Genomic DNA, 14,891 nt, shown 5'->3' on the forward strand with positions numbered 1-14,891 from the left:
GTGCTTACAGAATAAAGCTCAACTCTTCACTGCCTACATTATTCTTTTCTGACAACTGTTTCTCCTTTCTCCACCAGAAGGATTTAATAAACAAACCCACAGTAGGACATTTGTTGGTCGCAGTCAGTATCTATCCCAGTCTGGTGCGCCTATACAAAAATGTCCTCTGAAGAACTTGCAGCAAATCCTTTGTCAGACAGGGACACGACAGATAGTGCAGATCTGACGATCAAGCAGTCCCACCGTGTGTTGAAATACATTACAGTGGCTACCTGCACGTGCTGATACCTTCTGTACTGAACAACAGTCCTTCTAGGATTTGAAACTGTCTGCATATTTGTGTAGAGACATATGAATTACTATACCCTAAAAATTATTAAATATTCAAATTTTTAGTCTACTTTAGCTTTTGAAACATGAATGGGAACAACACATTTATCAGAAAGGCTTTTCTTAAACACTGTGTGAGCACATTCATTCATCCACATCAGAAAAGGCTTCAAATTTTAGACTTCTGGAACACGGATATTCAATTGCATATTCCAACTTTTTCACAACAGATGCTTAATATTAACATAGAGGTTCAATCAAACTTCCAGTTTGTTGCAACACTAATTCTTCAGACTTAGCAATAAATATGTTCATTTAACTTAAAAACATAAATAGCACTAAGATTCTCCAGATCTGTAAGTAATCCATATTTTTGGAACAGTTGAGTTTCATGCGAATATGAGTCACTATATTTTGAAATATAGAATTCACACACAAAACTTCGAACATTCTGAGATACATCTTGAGATATAAACAAGCTCATGAGTTTGTACCACCATAGCATGCAATGAAAAACTACGCTTGTGGTTTGTAAGGTCAACTGAACTTCACAGCAGCTAATTCTGTCGAGAGAATTAAGTTGGGTTTTTCCTCCATACCTGCACCCTATAGAGAGAAGAGATGGATTTGAGTTGTCATGTAAGGAACACAAGCTTCCCACATGCAAAAACAAAATTTCATGAGAGGAACCCTAAAATAGCAGTTATTCTACTATTAGTCCTCAGTGGCTAAAACCCAAAACCACCACATGTTATTTTGGGCCTTTTACAAAATCACGGTACGTCAGCTGTGTGGTGTAACCTAGCCTGGCTGCGCAAGCACCACCCACAGTAAGTGTTTGAAATCTTTTATGCAACTGCTGCAACGTGACATTTCCCTGCTCTCTACAAGTAAAACCAAAAATTCATCACAAGAGGCAAAGGCTACAGTGCTTGGATTCAAGCAGCTTTCACAAGCTAGCTTTCCAAGCTGTACGGCGTGCGTTAACGCAACCACTCAGTAAGACGTGACACGATGAGACGACATCACACCGAGCATGCACCCAGGCCCGAGGACAAAGGCTGAATATGTTCACAGACGACTCAGAGACAATTGCAATTCATGGGATCACCACTTCTAGAGAGTCTTTGTATGAACACCAGGACAGGCTGGGACCTTTGTCAACACTAACGCTTCTGTAACAGAATGCAGCAAAAGCATTTCGCCTACTAATAAACATACAAAATACAAAGAGAATAAAGCCCCGCGCTCCTGCCGCTGGAACAATTTCAAAACCTATCATGTCATTTCGGAAAACCACGGCGTATTAGAAGAATACACACAGGATCATGCTGATCAGACATTCCTTTGCATCCTCTACAAGAGGCTCTACTTATATTTTACTAACGATTTTAATTACTGGGGGGAAAAAAGGCAGCAAAAAGTGACAGAAGATACCAGGAACACATGCATTAAGACAGCTTTTCCTGGGTAGAGATCTGTCATCTAAGTATATCCTATCTAAGTTTTCTCACCCTTAACAATATGGCTGTTTTACTTGCAGTGTTATGTAATCTTTATCCTGTTCTGTAAAGCTACAGTGACACAATTTTGATGTTAGAGACTTTTAAACGAGCTCTTTCTATATCACTACAATACTGTTGAAATCGTGAAGTTGCTAAATTAAAACAACCCATCTTGCTCCCATTCCTAAGATCAGAACAACCTATACAGGCAGTTTGCTATGAGGCAGCAGAGCACCCACATTACTTGGCTACACAATGGTGCCATTTTATCATGGCCAAATGGCAGGAAAACATACATCTTCAGCATCATGATTTAAAATCGCAATTACATGCTGACAGCTCTTCATTTTCTTTAATTTGCAGATTATAGATTGAAAATTTTTTTCTTTTAAAACTCCTTAGTATACTGGGTAAACAAGATTAAACCAATTTGTATTTCTTTTAAGTTTTTGCAAGATCTCTATCATTGAGAGAACCTAGTTCTGTTCTTTTTACACCAGCTACAACTAAAACACAGCTGATTTTCACAACACAACTTCTGTCTTCTCAGTCCAAAAGTTTTTGTCCACCCCCCTTTACTTCCAAACAACAGAACATCAAACCCCCAAATCTTTTGAACAGCTTAATTGCTTTGAGAACGCTAGCAAGAGACCATTCCAGCTCACACAAATCTTGGTAACAAAGTAAATACTAATGTAACAAGGCATTTCAGAAGGCTAATACAGTCTTTTCAAGGTGAACATGTTTGCAGCTATAAACACACAAGTGATTGATCTCAAATCATAGATGGCTTTCCCTCGGCAGACACCTTGATGCTACCAAGTTTGCTAGTTTGAATTAAATAGCAGAATTAATTATTTTTAACTAAAATCAAGTCCCACTAGTTAGGGATCACATACATATCCTATACGAACATCCAAAAACACACTGAAGATTAAACTATACAATTAGCTACAGTTTAGTACACATTTGAAATTGTTAGCCATTCACTAAATTTTTCACCTGTGTCAACCTGCCTTTAGAGGAAAAAGAAAAACCCCACAGAGTTAACATTAACAAAAATATCAGGATTTGAGAAGATACTCTTAAAGCTAAAGTTTAGCTTGATGGCCATAAAATACTAGAGCTTACAGCTTCTTAAAAGTATTAGTTGTGATCACACAACTGACAGACTGCTTCCCATAATTAGGGGCCAAATTTTCCAAAGGCAGCTTAAGATGCAAGTAAGACTCTTCTGCCACTAAGTATTTGAGTGCCTGTGAAATCTACAGGCCAAGAAACTTTAAAAGTCAGCAGACTGTCATCTGCCCTCCCATGCAATTCTTTATCATAATTAAAAAAGGAAGAAAGCATGAAGGGTCACTTTCAACTCGGGTTTTTTGAAACTTCAGTGGAAGTACTCCAAACAAAGCTACTTCAAAGAAACCTCAAGGTGCTAAAACCCCAAAATTTTGTGTTTTCAAACATCCAGACATCACCATTTGCTCTGTTGTACAGACTGAATGAGTTATTTAACATATTATAGTATTCTAACATTTAATAATTTCCAAGCCCAAGTAAAAATTTGCACTTTTACATACGAAATAATTGTAATTTCTTTAAGAATCTACCAGTTCGGTGATCCAGAGTTCCAAAAGAAAAGCATATGTGATGGGGGGTGGGGGTGGCATTTAAAAATAAAATTTAATATTGGGGGTAAGGAAGCAGCAAAGTGAATTTTACCCATCCCTGCTGAACAAGGGGAAAACTTCAACCTGCTTCTGCATTTTAAGGTTGTATACAACATGCTATTAACTTGTTCAATGCATATAAACAGAAGGATATTTTTTATTCACTAGAGTTCAGTTAAACAGAGATCTTTTAACTGTTCCCATACCACGAAAAGCAAGCTTGTACTAGCTTTAATTTTCTAACACTTCTCCTGGAGTCAAGGCCTGACACGCTCAGTTCAGTGAGAATACTTGTTACAACTTACGCATTTGGTAAGGTACCAAGTTCAACTGACAGACACGTGTCTCTCAAACATAGAAAATTACCGCAGTTCTACCCTCAAGTTTAATGACTGTCTTGACAGCTACAGCCTATACAAGACAATCCCAGATGAAGCGGCATGCTTTGGTTGGATCCCTGGAGACTGCAAGAGCTTAATCATCCTGCACCTTTACAGAGGTATTATGGGATTCATTCACTTACTCTTCTGTAGGCTTGCCGATAACACTCATCGCTGCCGAACTGAACACCTTCAGGAGTGCGTTAAGACAACACAACTAACAGGGTCATGATTTTCCTCTCCCACACACTCTCCAGGGAACAAGGCAAGTGTAGCAGAGTATCTTGTTTTAGATTAGTTTGTGTTATTGAATACAGCCGTGTTGGAGAAGAAGGGGTCAAAGGCATGTGCTTTATTAAACAGAAAAACCGTCACAAACCACAATTCTATAGGTACCTGTAAAATTCACCCTACAATCACAAATTGCCCCCCAAAAAACCACAGTTGTCTGTACAAACAAGTTCTACTGATTGCAGAAAGCTACAACAAAATAACCACAAGGAAGCATTTCTGTTAAGAGCATACAGGATCGTTATGGATGTTACTTCTGTCTTCACAACAGACATCCTCTTGGGCAGAGCAAGGCAGCTCCTCTCCTGTCACATCAGGCTTTTATAGACACACTTGCCACAGTCTGCCACTTTGCACCTTCTACAGTCACTTTCTGCACAAGTGCACATTGCCTACAGCATGTTTTTAAATCAACAGAAAGCCAAGATTATGGAACACTTTTTGCAATATACAGATTCAGCAGCATTTGCAAGCACCAGTATTTATAAGATGGTGACCACAGCTGAGTACGTATGAATGGGGACAGTATTTCAATGACACTTCATATGTAAAAATTATTCCAAACCCCAAGAAGCTTGTAATTTGCAGCTCTGCATAAATTCATTTGTTCAATCCAAGCCCATAGAATTCTCTCAAAATTATTAGAGAATCTTTGACTTCTTTACTTCTGGATACACCCAAGACATAAAGTGATGTTTTGAGAAAAAAAGAATTCCTTAAGCAAATGCTGCTTTCAAACAGACACATAGAAGAGCATAGAAGAGGCCAATATTTTCAAAGTTCATGAAACAATCTAAGCTACTTCCATGTTTTAGTTCCACATCTCTATCCAGGGGCACACATTTAAATCTCCCACTGCTCAAACATCATTACCTTAGAGGCAGCCAAAACACATACAACCGAAGTAGCAAAGGCATCAAACATCACTTCAAGTGGTCACAAACATGAATGCAGATGTGGCATCATAGTTCTTATATTTCTTATGGTCAAGTTCTTTTGGTCAAGTTTTTACAGCCAGTCATTCTTCAAACTATTTAATCTACACAAAATGTCCCAACTCCTGATGTTGGTATGTGAAACTGCACACTACCCATGGAAAAACAGGTTTATCAGACTCTCTTATCAGCTGCCACAACCTCATCCACTCCCCTTCCCAAACAAAAGGCAGCAGGCCTTGTTCAGTATAACATAACTGCACAGTACATATACTTGTCCAGTGTAACTACACAGAATTAAAATACAAGGTTTAGCATAAAAACAAAAAAAGGCACATTTTCTGATAAAAACACAGATATTTATGATGATGGCCTGGGGAATAAAATGTTGCTTCACAGTCAAGATAATGTGGCATGCCACCTATCCATTCAAAGAAATTCACAGAAAAGACAGAACACTCTTAACACTTTTGTATGGACCTGAGGTAAAATCCACCAAACGCTCACATACTGCTGCTCCAACACAACTCCTAAGTTAACACTAAGTATGATTTAGCTAACAGCATAGCAAGGGATACTCGTTCAAAGGCAGCGTGTAGTCACTGAAAATGAAAACTGTTGTAGAGGGCCAGCCCAGCTAAGTGAGCGACGGAACATTCCTTTGCCAATACTACTAACAGCAACGAATACAGTTACAGATCACCCGCACTGAAAATCGAGTGAAGAACACAGCATCGCTGGAGGCTAAGTGACTGGCTTATCAGGAGAAAGGTTGTAGAGCTGAGACTTGAATCCAGATTGTCACCATGGCACCTCACGCAGTCAAAACAAACCTGTCCTGATCCTCACATACAAAAACCCCGCTGAGTGCTTGTACTCCTGTCTTGACAGTTGTCAGAGGATGTTTCTTTTAGAGCCCTCAGCCACAAGGGGTTCTCTTCTGTAATGCACATATAATACAGGCACTCCAGCTGGCAATGGTTTATCTAATAAGCAGCTAGACATGCACTGAAGAGAAAGGTATTTTGCAAATCTGATTCTCCAATACTCTTTCTTTACCGGCAGCACAGTATGCTAGGTGCCCAAATTCCTGAAGGAAGTCTGGTTTCTTGAAAAAAAATTATCAACGCATTTGAATCATCAAGAGTTATTAATTACCAACTTCTGCAACTGTACAGAAAGTACATTCAGAAAAGGTACCATCAACACCAGTGTCACAAAGCCAGAGTGGCAAGAAACAGCTTCTACTACAGCCAGAACTGAAGAAGTTTTGTAACTAAGTTGGCGCATGTCACACTCCTCACAACTTCACTTGAAAGTTTCCTAGCAGACTTATTCTTGCCTTTATCACTTTGTTATCCCACAGCATGCAAAGTCTGACGCCACTTTTGCTGCCAGCCAAAAATCCAGACTTCCCCTTCCTCCTCTTCATCCTCTCACCATTCCTAGAATGTTGCAGCAAATGCCTGACTTTGACAGGTCTACAAACTCCTACTGCAAACAATCAGAAAATCAACTCTGTGAGAAACTCCAGAGCAGACTTCTAACTTGCAAATTCTCCAAGAATTTACATCTTTCAAGTGTTCAAATCGCTTAGTCCCCCTTCCATCCAAGGCACTGCGCCCTTTCCCCTTCTCTGTGAACAGTTCTCCTCTTACGCCCTTTCCTTTTACAAATGTGCTGTGCCCCAGACATCTGCAGATAGAAGGATTTTTCATTCTCACCCACTGCTAACAGAGGTCCTGCTGCTCTACCGCTCTTACACCCGAGTTCCCCAGCTCCCCCTCACAGCAACCTGTATGCAGCCACCCTGACTGCTAGTCACCGGCCTTCAGATTAGAGCCATTTAGATGGAACTTTGTCCCCCACATGCAAAATCTCACTATCATGGAGTTCAACCAATGTTTACCATCAATAAATTAAATACTGCGCTCTTACCAGTCATTTCCTACTTCAAAAATTCAAGGAAGCCTGTGGTATCTTGAACACCACCTCACAGGAACACTTTCATTTTTTTTTCCTAATGCCACTATACAAGTTCTGACAGAGCTTATGTTTCTGCCTTTCTGGATACACACTGAAGAAACCATTGCAACATCTGCACCTGTACCAAACTCTTGCTCTCAGAGGGGTTAAAAAAAACCTAGGTACCTGGGAGAATGGAGAATGCAGTCCAAACTAAAGTTCAAGAAATCAGGTACTAACTGCTCTACAGTACTTAATACACCAGGATGTCTTGTATGCATGAGATAACATAAAAGACACAGAACACACAAGGTCATTATTTTAATTGCACCCTTAAAGATTAGGACTGGAAGCAAGAAATCAGCAAAACATACACGAACTGGTAGGCTTGTTTCCAGCAAAGATCAACTGAGAACTATTCTGATCATACTAGCTTCAGCTGTACAGATAGGCTGATGTAAGGAGCTAAATGTTAAACAGCCTCTCCTTACTATAATGAGTCATTTAACTTTCCAGTTGTCTTCTATGAGCTGGTGACAGGTCATTTTCACTTCTAAGGAGTCTGCAGCTGAAGACATACAGTGGAATGCTTACTAAACCATAAACTTGTGTCTCTTAAAAATAGCATATTACCATTCACAGTCTAAAACAAAAATTCTAAAAAAATCAATTTCAGGCAGGAGTTCAGGGTTTTATAACCCTTCAAAACTACTTAAAGGCAAACAAGCTGACAGTACCGAACACTAGTCCACACTGAGGCATAACTAAAATATTTCTGTTAATCAGCTTCTACAAACATTTGTTCCTATGCATAAGTTTTCCCCCTCTTTGGTTGGTTTTTGTTGGGTTGGGTTGGTTTCTTTGGGGGAGGGTGGGTGGGTGGCAGTGGTGTGAGTGTGTCTGATAATACTATTTAGAGAACTGTCTCCATCTTTGCATCCTCCATTGTCCTGAAAGGAATTTGATTTTAGAAGTAAACAAACAACTTCCAGTTAGTCTGGTCCAGTCGTCTCTATTTAGCTGTCACTGTAACAAACCAGACACTCATGTAGGGGCACCGGCCTGATGCTGGCTCGGATATTCTGCACAGGAGTGATCCCAAGTGCTGCCGAGGGCTCAGCCAGCGCTTGGCAAGCGGCTCGGTCAGCAATGCTGGCTTCAGCAGTCTTCCCCAGTACTCGCTCGCTCCTGTGCCCTCTGTTGTGACGGTACAGCTGTTTGTGCAGCCACGCAGCGAACCAGACTGGGAAATGATCCAGACTAACAATAGTAGAAAAATTTTACACGCCAGCCAGGTCCTTAATCCAGTAATCTTAATTTTGGCCAACTCACAGGGCAAATAGCCTGTGCTGCCCTGCGAGCAACAGCAGCATTACAGAGTGCACAGACACACAACCATACTTTGTTCTTTCTAGCATTCATGATTTTTAATTAACGTTGAGGATATCGACGTGTCATCGATATGCAATATCCCCTGGTATAACACAGAAAAGACACTTGCAGATTCATTCTAGACTAACAGAATGAGGTTACTCTTTTTCCGGGAACATACTGGATTAACTCCATTAATAACTTCTGATTTTACAGACTTCCACTGTAGACATACCACCACAACAAATTTGAAAGTACAACCTTATTTTCCAGAGTAACTCCCTTGGTTTTTCCTCATTTCATTGATAAAAAGCTTTGACAGAAAAGTCAAAAATCTTAACAGACCCCACCCCAACTCCAGCACCCCTTGTCATCCATCTGTCCATCCATCCCCAAACCAAAGGTAGCAGTACATAGTCATCTTTCTTGTAGCCTGAAGGGTCCCTGGTAAGGCCCACAACCAGTGCTTCAATTTTGACACAAAGTAAATATCGTTGGCAACACAAGCCAAAGGCAACCATCACATACCTGCAGACGCCTGTTACACAGTAGCCCTACTCTGTTAGCCTCTTAAAAATTAGTGAATATGAAGAAACTTACAAAAATCAAAAAGTATCTTTCAATCTTTCACAAAAACCTCATGAACAATTAACATGAGGAAGCATGCTAAGTAAAAAGAACATAATGATTTTCTATAAAACTTTTTCCAATTATCAAAGTGCAGGGAGAGCTCTTTTGAGGACCACAACAGTCCCACTTCCGAAATTATAGTATCACACAAGAAATCCATTTGAAGTAAGCGCAATTTCCTGTACATTAAAACCTCAAAATAAGCCAGCATTTATATTTGAAGCCCACCACTGTGCTTTTCTAGGATGTTTTAGAAGCACTCCATAAATCATAGAGGAGGAAGAACAACTGCCTGCAAGGTCCTGCAGCACTAACAGTTACAGCCTTTCACACATAGGACAACTGAGCTGTGGTGTCAGAAAGTAAGGTCCTATGTCTTCCAGCCACAAAAGACTCCTGCCACCCCTTTTTGCAATGTTCTTTTTCCAGTTGCACTCTTGGCATACAAAGAAGTTAAAGTCCTCACTCTTCTAGTATTTTTTGTTTACTTAATTTTGTTTGGCTAAATAAAACAAGACTAAGCTTCTCAGTTTGTATTGCGCAAGTCATGTTTGATAACAGCTACTTGATTGCCTTTTTTAAAATGCCAACTATATCTAATTCTAGTTAGAAAAGTACATATTATCAAGACAAAGCTGTGTATGCTTTTATTTAGTCCTGGTATTCATATGCTGCAAGACAAAGGTCTCAACCTCACTACAGGATGTCTAGTGATCTAAAAACAACAAAAAAAATATATCTGTGGTTTGAACTGAACACCTCATTCATTATGTGGTTAGTTCCGTGTACAAATAAATCTTTTTAAAAGGTTATTGGCTGCCTAGGCACTACCTAGGAGTGCATTTAATCTTTAGATCTTATGTATATACCCAACTTGTCAAAAGCTTTCACTGGTAATATCCTTTCATCCATTCTGGTTTGGGGGGTGGGGGGGGGGTGGGGGGGGGGGGGTGGAAGTGCCTTCTACCATCAATTGCAGTTATCTGTAGACAGCAACCTTTTCAATTCTTTCATAACAACTTCTAACTCCAATTTAGCAGCAGAGTATTTTTCAGTGAAAGCAGAAGATACTACTTTCCAGAAGAGAAGCAAGAGTATACTGGAGTCAGCCATATCACCTGAATCGAATCGTTCATGTATGAACATTATCACTGCACATCAGAAAAAAAGGTAAAATCTGCTCCCACTCAGAGCTGGCACAAACCTCATTCTACCTGCAAGTGCTACTGGAAGACACAGAATTTCAACGGTAGTTTGGTGTATGGGTGGAGAGATATTAATATCCAGTTTCTCTCTGAAGAGATCATATAAAAAATATGAGATGTTTTATAGCAGTCCATATGAGTCCTTTTCCTTACAACAACAAGGAAAATACTGAGTAATTCTGACACACCCTTTGGTATACTATGACGTAAGTCCAATCAGGTACCAAAGTGAAATTACAGATTGCATTGAAAGGCACTTACATAAAGTCATGATCAATAAACACACTCCTCTAAGGCCACTGTTTTGATACTATTTAAAAAAATATGCAGAACAGGACCAGGATAAATACATATAATTTGTGAAGGACACCGGTTTATTGAACTTCATTAATAGGAATGCTGCTGTTATATAAAAAGGAAACCAGAATAAAACTCCAGAACGGAGACACTGCTGTTGGCATAACAAATGGGAATGTGAAGGTACACAGCCTGAACAAGTTCAATAATTAGACAGTTCTCAGGATAAGCAGCAGTGTTTCTGACAGGGGTGACTCCACCCTGAAGAGCCTTGTTTAAAATAAACTGATTAACCATTTAAGTTCCAATATGGGTCACTACCAGCAGTTAGGACAGACAGACTTGGACAAAGTTTGCCTGTCGCTTTATGAAACAGAGGAGCTATTGAATGAAGTATAGCTTGCTTTAATTCCAAGCATTGCTCAGTATCACAGGTACGCTACTCCTAGGATGCTGCAGCAAATGCCCGACTTTGACAGGTCTACAAACTCATACTGCAGACAATCAGAAAATCAACTCAGTGAGAAATTCCAGAGCAGGCTTCTAATCAAACTGTAGAACTCAGTCTAGGAAACTTGTGGAGATCCATGCAGCTCCTAAGCAGACATTCTCCCTCTCCTCTCCGGGAGGACATTTCCCCTTTCCTCTGCCTTATCCCTCCAGACCAGAGAAAAGAAAGAGATCCACTGCGAAGATCAGAACAACTTGGTGATCAGGTCTCTTTTCAGACTTTGTGCAGAAGCTACTGCAAGCTTACTTCCCCACCAGGTTTTTCTCCATCCAGTAAATTCAGCATCTGTATACAATGCTAGACAGCTTTCATTTTAGTTAAAACACTGAGATACCCAAACGGAACAAAGAAAAAAGTGATTATTGAGCTTTGTGCTTACTCTTCCCCTTAACAGGATTCTTGAGCATCCAGATGCAGAATCTACGGCCAGCTTTTGTTGAGTAAGGGAAATACTGTGGCTTGATCAGTATTGTATGGGTTAAGCTGGTTAGAAGAAGCAAACAGCTAAAGTTATGTATCTGCACTGCAAATCCAGAGCACTAAGATAGCAGCTTCTGACGCAGAAGGTGAGTCTCCCCAAGAAAACATATTTACCAAGAACTTTGCAGCCTTAACCAGCTTTTTCATGCTACTACTGCCATTTCAAGTTCTCACAGTACCTGCAGATCCACTGAAACGCAGTAAACAAGACTTATGCTTTTCTAGTTTACAGTACCTACAGAAAAAAAAAACCTGGAGGCAATTAGGAGTGGGAGCCAAGAGACTCAATTCGGGGGGGGGGGGGGGGGGGCGGGGGGGGGAATACCACTTTTGTCACACAGAGTTTCTAACACCTGTGTCAAAAATCTAAGGACAGAAGTCAAAAGGTCAGCTTTCTCTTTTTGGCCCCATCATCTGCTGCCCACTTGTTTCAAGAGAGCCACCTCTATCTCAGGTTGCCCTCTCCCATTTATTTTTAACAGACAGGGCAAATAGCCATTTACCTCAAAGAGCCAAAAGTTAGTCAACACTGGGAAGCACCAAGCTGCTTGCAGACAACTGTGAAACAAGTTTCAAGAAGCTCAGACACAGCCTTCTCCCACAGCAGAAGTCTTGGCTCTAAGGTTTGAAACTACTCTTTCCCTGTTCTTTGCCACGGTTCCAATAGCATGCGAAAGACCTCTTGACCTTTAGGGCAAGTGACAGTAATAGCAGATTGCAGACACTGTTTCCTCCTCAATACATAAAGACACCAAGACTGAGCTAAGCTTGTTTCTTGCTTGCTCAGACACACATCAACCAACGGCCTACAAGCAAGCGGGTGTATTTATTTGCAACTTAGCAGAGAATGACTATTTGTCTTAGCTACTTTCAAAGCAGCCTCAGAAGTAGGCAGACACCACAGCACAAAAATCCAAGGCACCAAAAGCTTCAGGGCTTACTACTTGGCAAAGAAGAAATAATCCATCAAATTCAACCGGCAACTGAAGGTGCACAATCATCAGACCTTTTATTTTACTCTTTAGAGACTTAGGAAACAGATCATGTTGTGAGGAAAGAAACAGCCAGACTTCTCAGCAACGAAATCCCCTCTACCGAATACAAAAATTGTTCAAACGAAGTCACACAATCCATCATCGGAACAGTCACATCCAAAAACCAGAACACCAAAGCATCTTGCTTATTTTACCCCAGAAACATCTTATGTCTGACAAGTCTATACAAGTGTCAGGTAAAGCAAACACCTGTCCCATGACCACAAAACTGGCTTCTCACACCAACCGACTGTGAGACCCGAGAGTGTCCTTCAATTTTACAGTCACTTTGTAAGTGTGTAACTTTGTAAGTTACAAAGTAAGGATCTGACCAAGATTATTAGGTTCGGGTGCACATTTTCACCTTTCGCTACTCCAGTATTTACACTTCTACACATTTCTACCTCCACCATATCTGTCTGAAACGTTCACCCTTTTAAAGGAAAAAAAAAAAAAAGAAAAAAGAAAAAAAAAAAAAGGCCTTCCTCACACCCTGGAGCACTGAGCTTCACCCAGTGAATCACACACGATCCCTGTCTTCACCCTGTCAGACACTGTCAGTGCTCTACTCTCGCGCTGAACCTTGACAAGGCGTCTGAACTCACCTGCACCCACAGCCAGCCCAGCAAACCCGCACCGCGGCCGCGCAGACCCCCGGGCAAGCTCAGGCCCTGAACTCCCAGGCACCCAGCGGGGCTCGCCACGGCACGCAGCGCCGCCGAGTTCACGCTGCTCCCCCCCCGCACAAGCCAGCCCCGGCGAACTCACGGGGGACCCGCCGCACGGCGCCGGGACGCGCACGCCCGCCGGCGGGAGCCCCTCCGCTGAGGCGGCGCCCCGAGCCCCGCAGCCCCCCTGGTCGCCGCCGCGCCCCGGGAAGCGCCCGGCGGGGGCCAGCGGCGCGGTCCCAGCCCCACACGCCGCCGCGGAAGGCAGGGCGACTGGTCCCGTCCCCCCCCGCCGCGCCGAGCCCCGTGGCCCGGCCGCCACCCCGGCCGCCGTGCGGCTGCAGGCCGCGGCGCGCTCGGCAACGCGCCGGCCCCCGGGCCCCCGCCGCTCGGGCAGGCGGCCGGCGCTGCCCGTGCCCCGCCGAGGCGCCCCAGGGGCGGGAGGGGCGCCTCCGCTGCCCCCGCCGCCCTCCCGCTGCCCCGGGCGCGGCCCCGCGGACCGGCCGCCCGCTCGCCCCGGGCCCAGCCGCCCTTTGTTCCGGCTCCCGGCCCCGCGGCGCCCGCGTCCTTCCCCCGCGCCCGCCGCCGGCCCCGGGGAGGCTGCCGGGCCCCCACCCAGGCGAGTAGCGGCGGCCGGGGGGCGCCCGCTCCCTAACTTTCGCGGCGGGGAGGAGCCGCGGCGCCTCTGGGGGAAGCGGGCCCAGGCGCCTCGGCGGCCCCCCGGCCCGGCCCCGCGGTGGGCGGAGGCCCCGGGCCCCCCGGTGCTGAGTCACCCCCGCGGCGGGGCTGCGCCCGCTCCCCGCGCCCCGCAGACAATGGCGAGGGCGGGCCATGCCCCGGCCCTCCCCCGCCGCCCCCGGCCCGCTCGGCCCCCGCACCGTGATGTTGCAGTGGATGGTGAGCGGCGGCGGCGGCTGCGGGCCGGAGCCCGGCGGCGGCGGCAGCAGCACGAACTGGCAGTGGAGCTCGTCCAGCTTCCAGGAGACGATGCGGAAGCGCTCGTGGTCCTTGTCGAAGATGGACTCGAGGAACTTCAGCTCGGCCTTGAGCCCTGACACCGACATCCTGGCCTCATCTCCGGGCCCGGGCCTGCGCCGCCTCGCCCGCGCTGCCACCGCCTCCCTCCGCCTCAGCCCGGCCCGACCCTGGCCCCGGCCGCGCCTGCGGGGCGGAAGATGGCGGGAGGGCGGGGGGCCGGGGCAGCCCCAGCCGGCGGGGGGACGGCGAGCGCGGCGGCGGCTCCCTTTGTACCGGCCTGCTGCGCCCGCTCGCCCGCTTGAAAGGGCAACAGCGCAGCCCGCTCCCCCTTCCCTTCCCCTTCCTCCCCGGCGGGCTGGGCCAGGCCCGCCAGCCGCCCCGCCCTCGCCCTGCCCTCCTCCCGCTAGGCCGGCCCCGCTCCCGGGACACGCAGGAGGACCGGGCCGGCCCTCTGCCCCTCCCCCGGGGCAGCCGCCCGCCTCCCCGCGCCCGCCCCACCGCTCCCGGCCAGCGCCGGCCCCGGTCCCCGGCCCGCCACCACCACCGGCTCGCCACCCCCAGCCCCCGCCCCCGGCCCGCCACCCCCTGCCCGCCGCCGCCGCTGCTCACCCGCGCCGGCTCCGCCCCGGCTTCGGCCCCGC

The 14,891-nt window shown here is 45.1% G+C and overlaps 1 protein-coding gene across 1 annotated transcript in view; it reads right to left on the bottom strand.

The window, feature by feature from the left end:
* The window catches only part of UBE2Q2 (ubiquitin conjugating enzyme E2 Q2), a 52,421-nt gene extending 37,821 nt beyond the window's left edge, over positions 1 to 14,600 (bottom strand). Inside the window, exon 1 of the mRNA XM_056345649.1 lies at positions 14,151 to 14,600. Coding sequence (XP_056201624.1) covers positions 14,151 to 14,336 — 186 coding nt within the window. The 5' untranslated portion in view covers positions 14,337 to 14,600. The remainder of the gene's footprint in view (positions 1 to 14,150) is intronic.
* Positions 14,601 to 14,891: the final 291 nt, after the last annotated feature.

This window comes from Falco biarmicus, chromosome 7, assembly GCF_023638135.1.
Source record: "Falco biarmicus isolate bFalBia1 chromosome 7, bFalBia1.pri, whole genome shotgun sequence".
Lineage (NCBI taxonomy): Eukaryota > Metazoa > Chordata > Aves > Falconiformes > Falconidae > Falco > Falco biarmicus.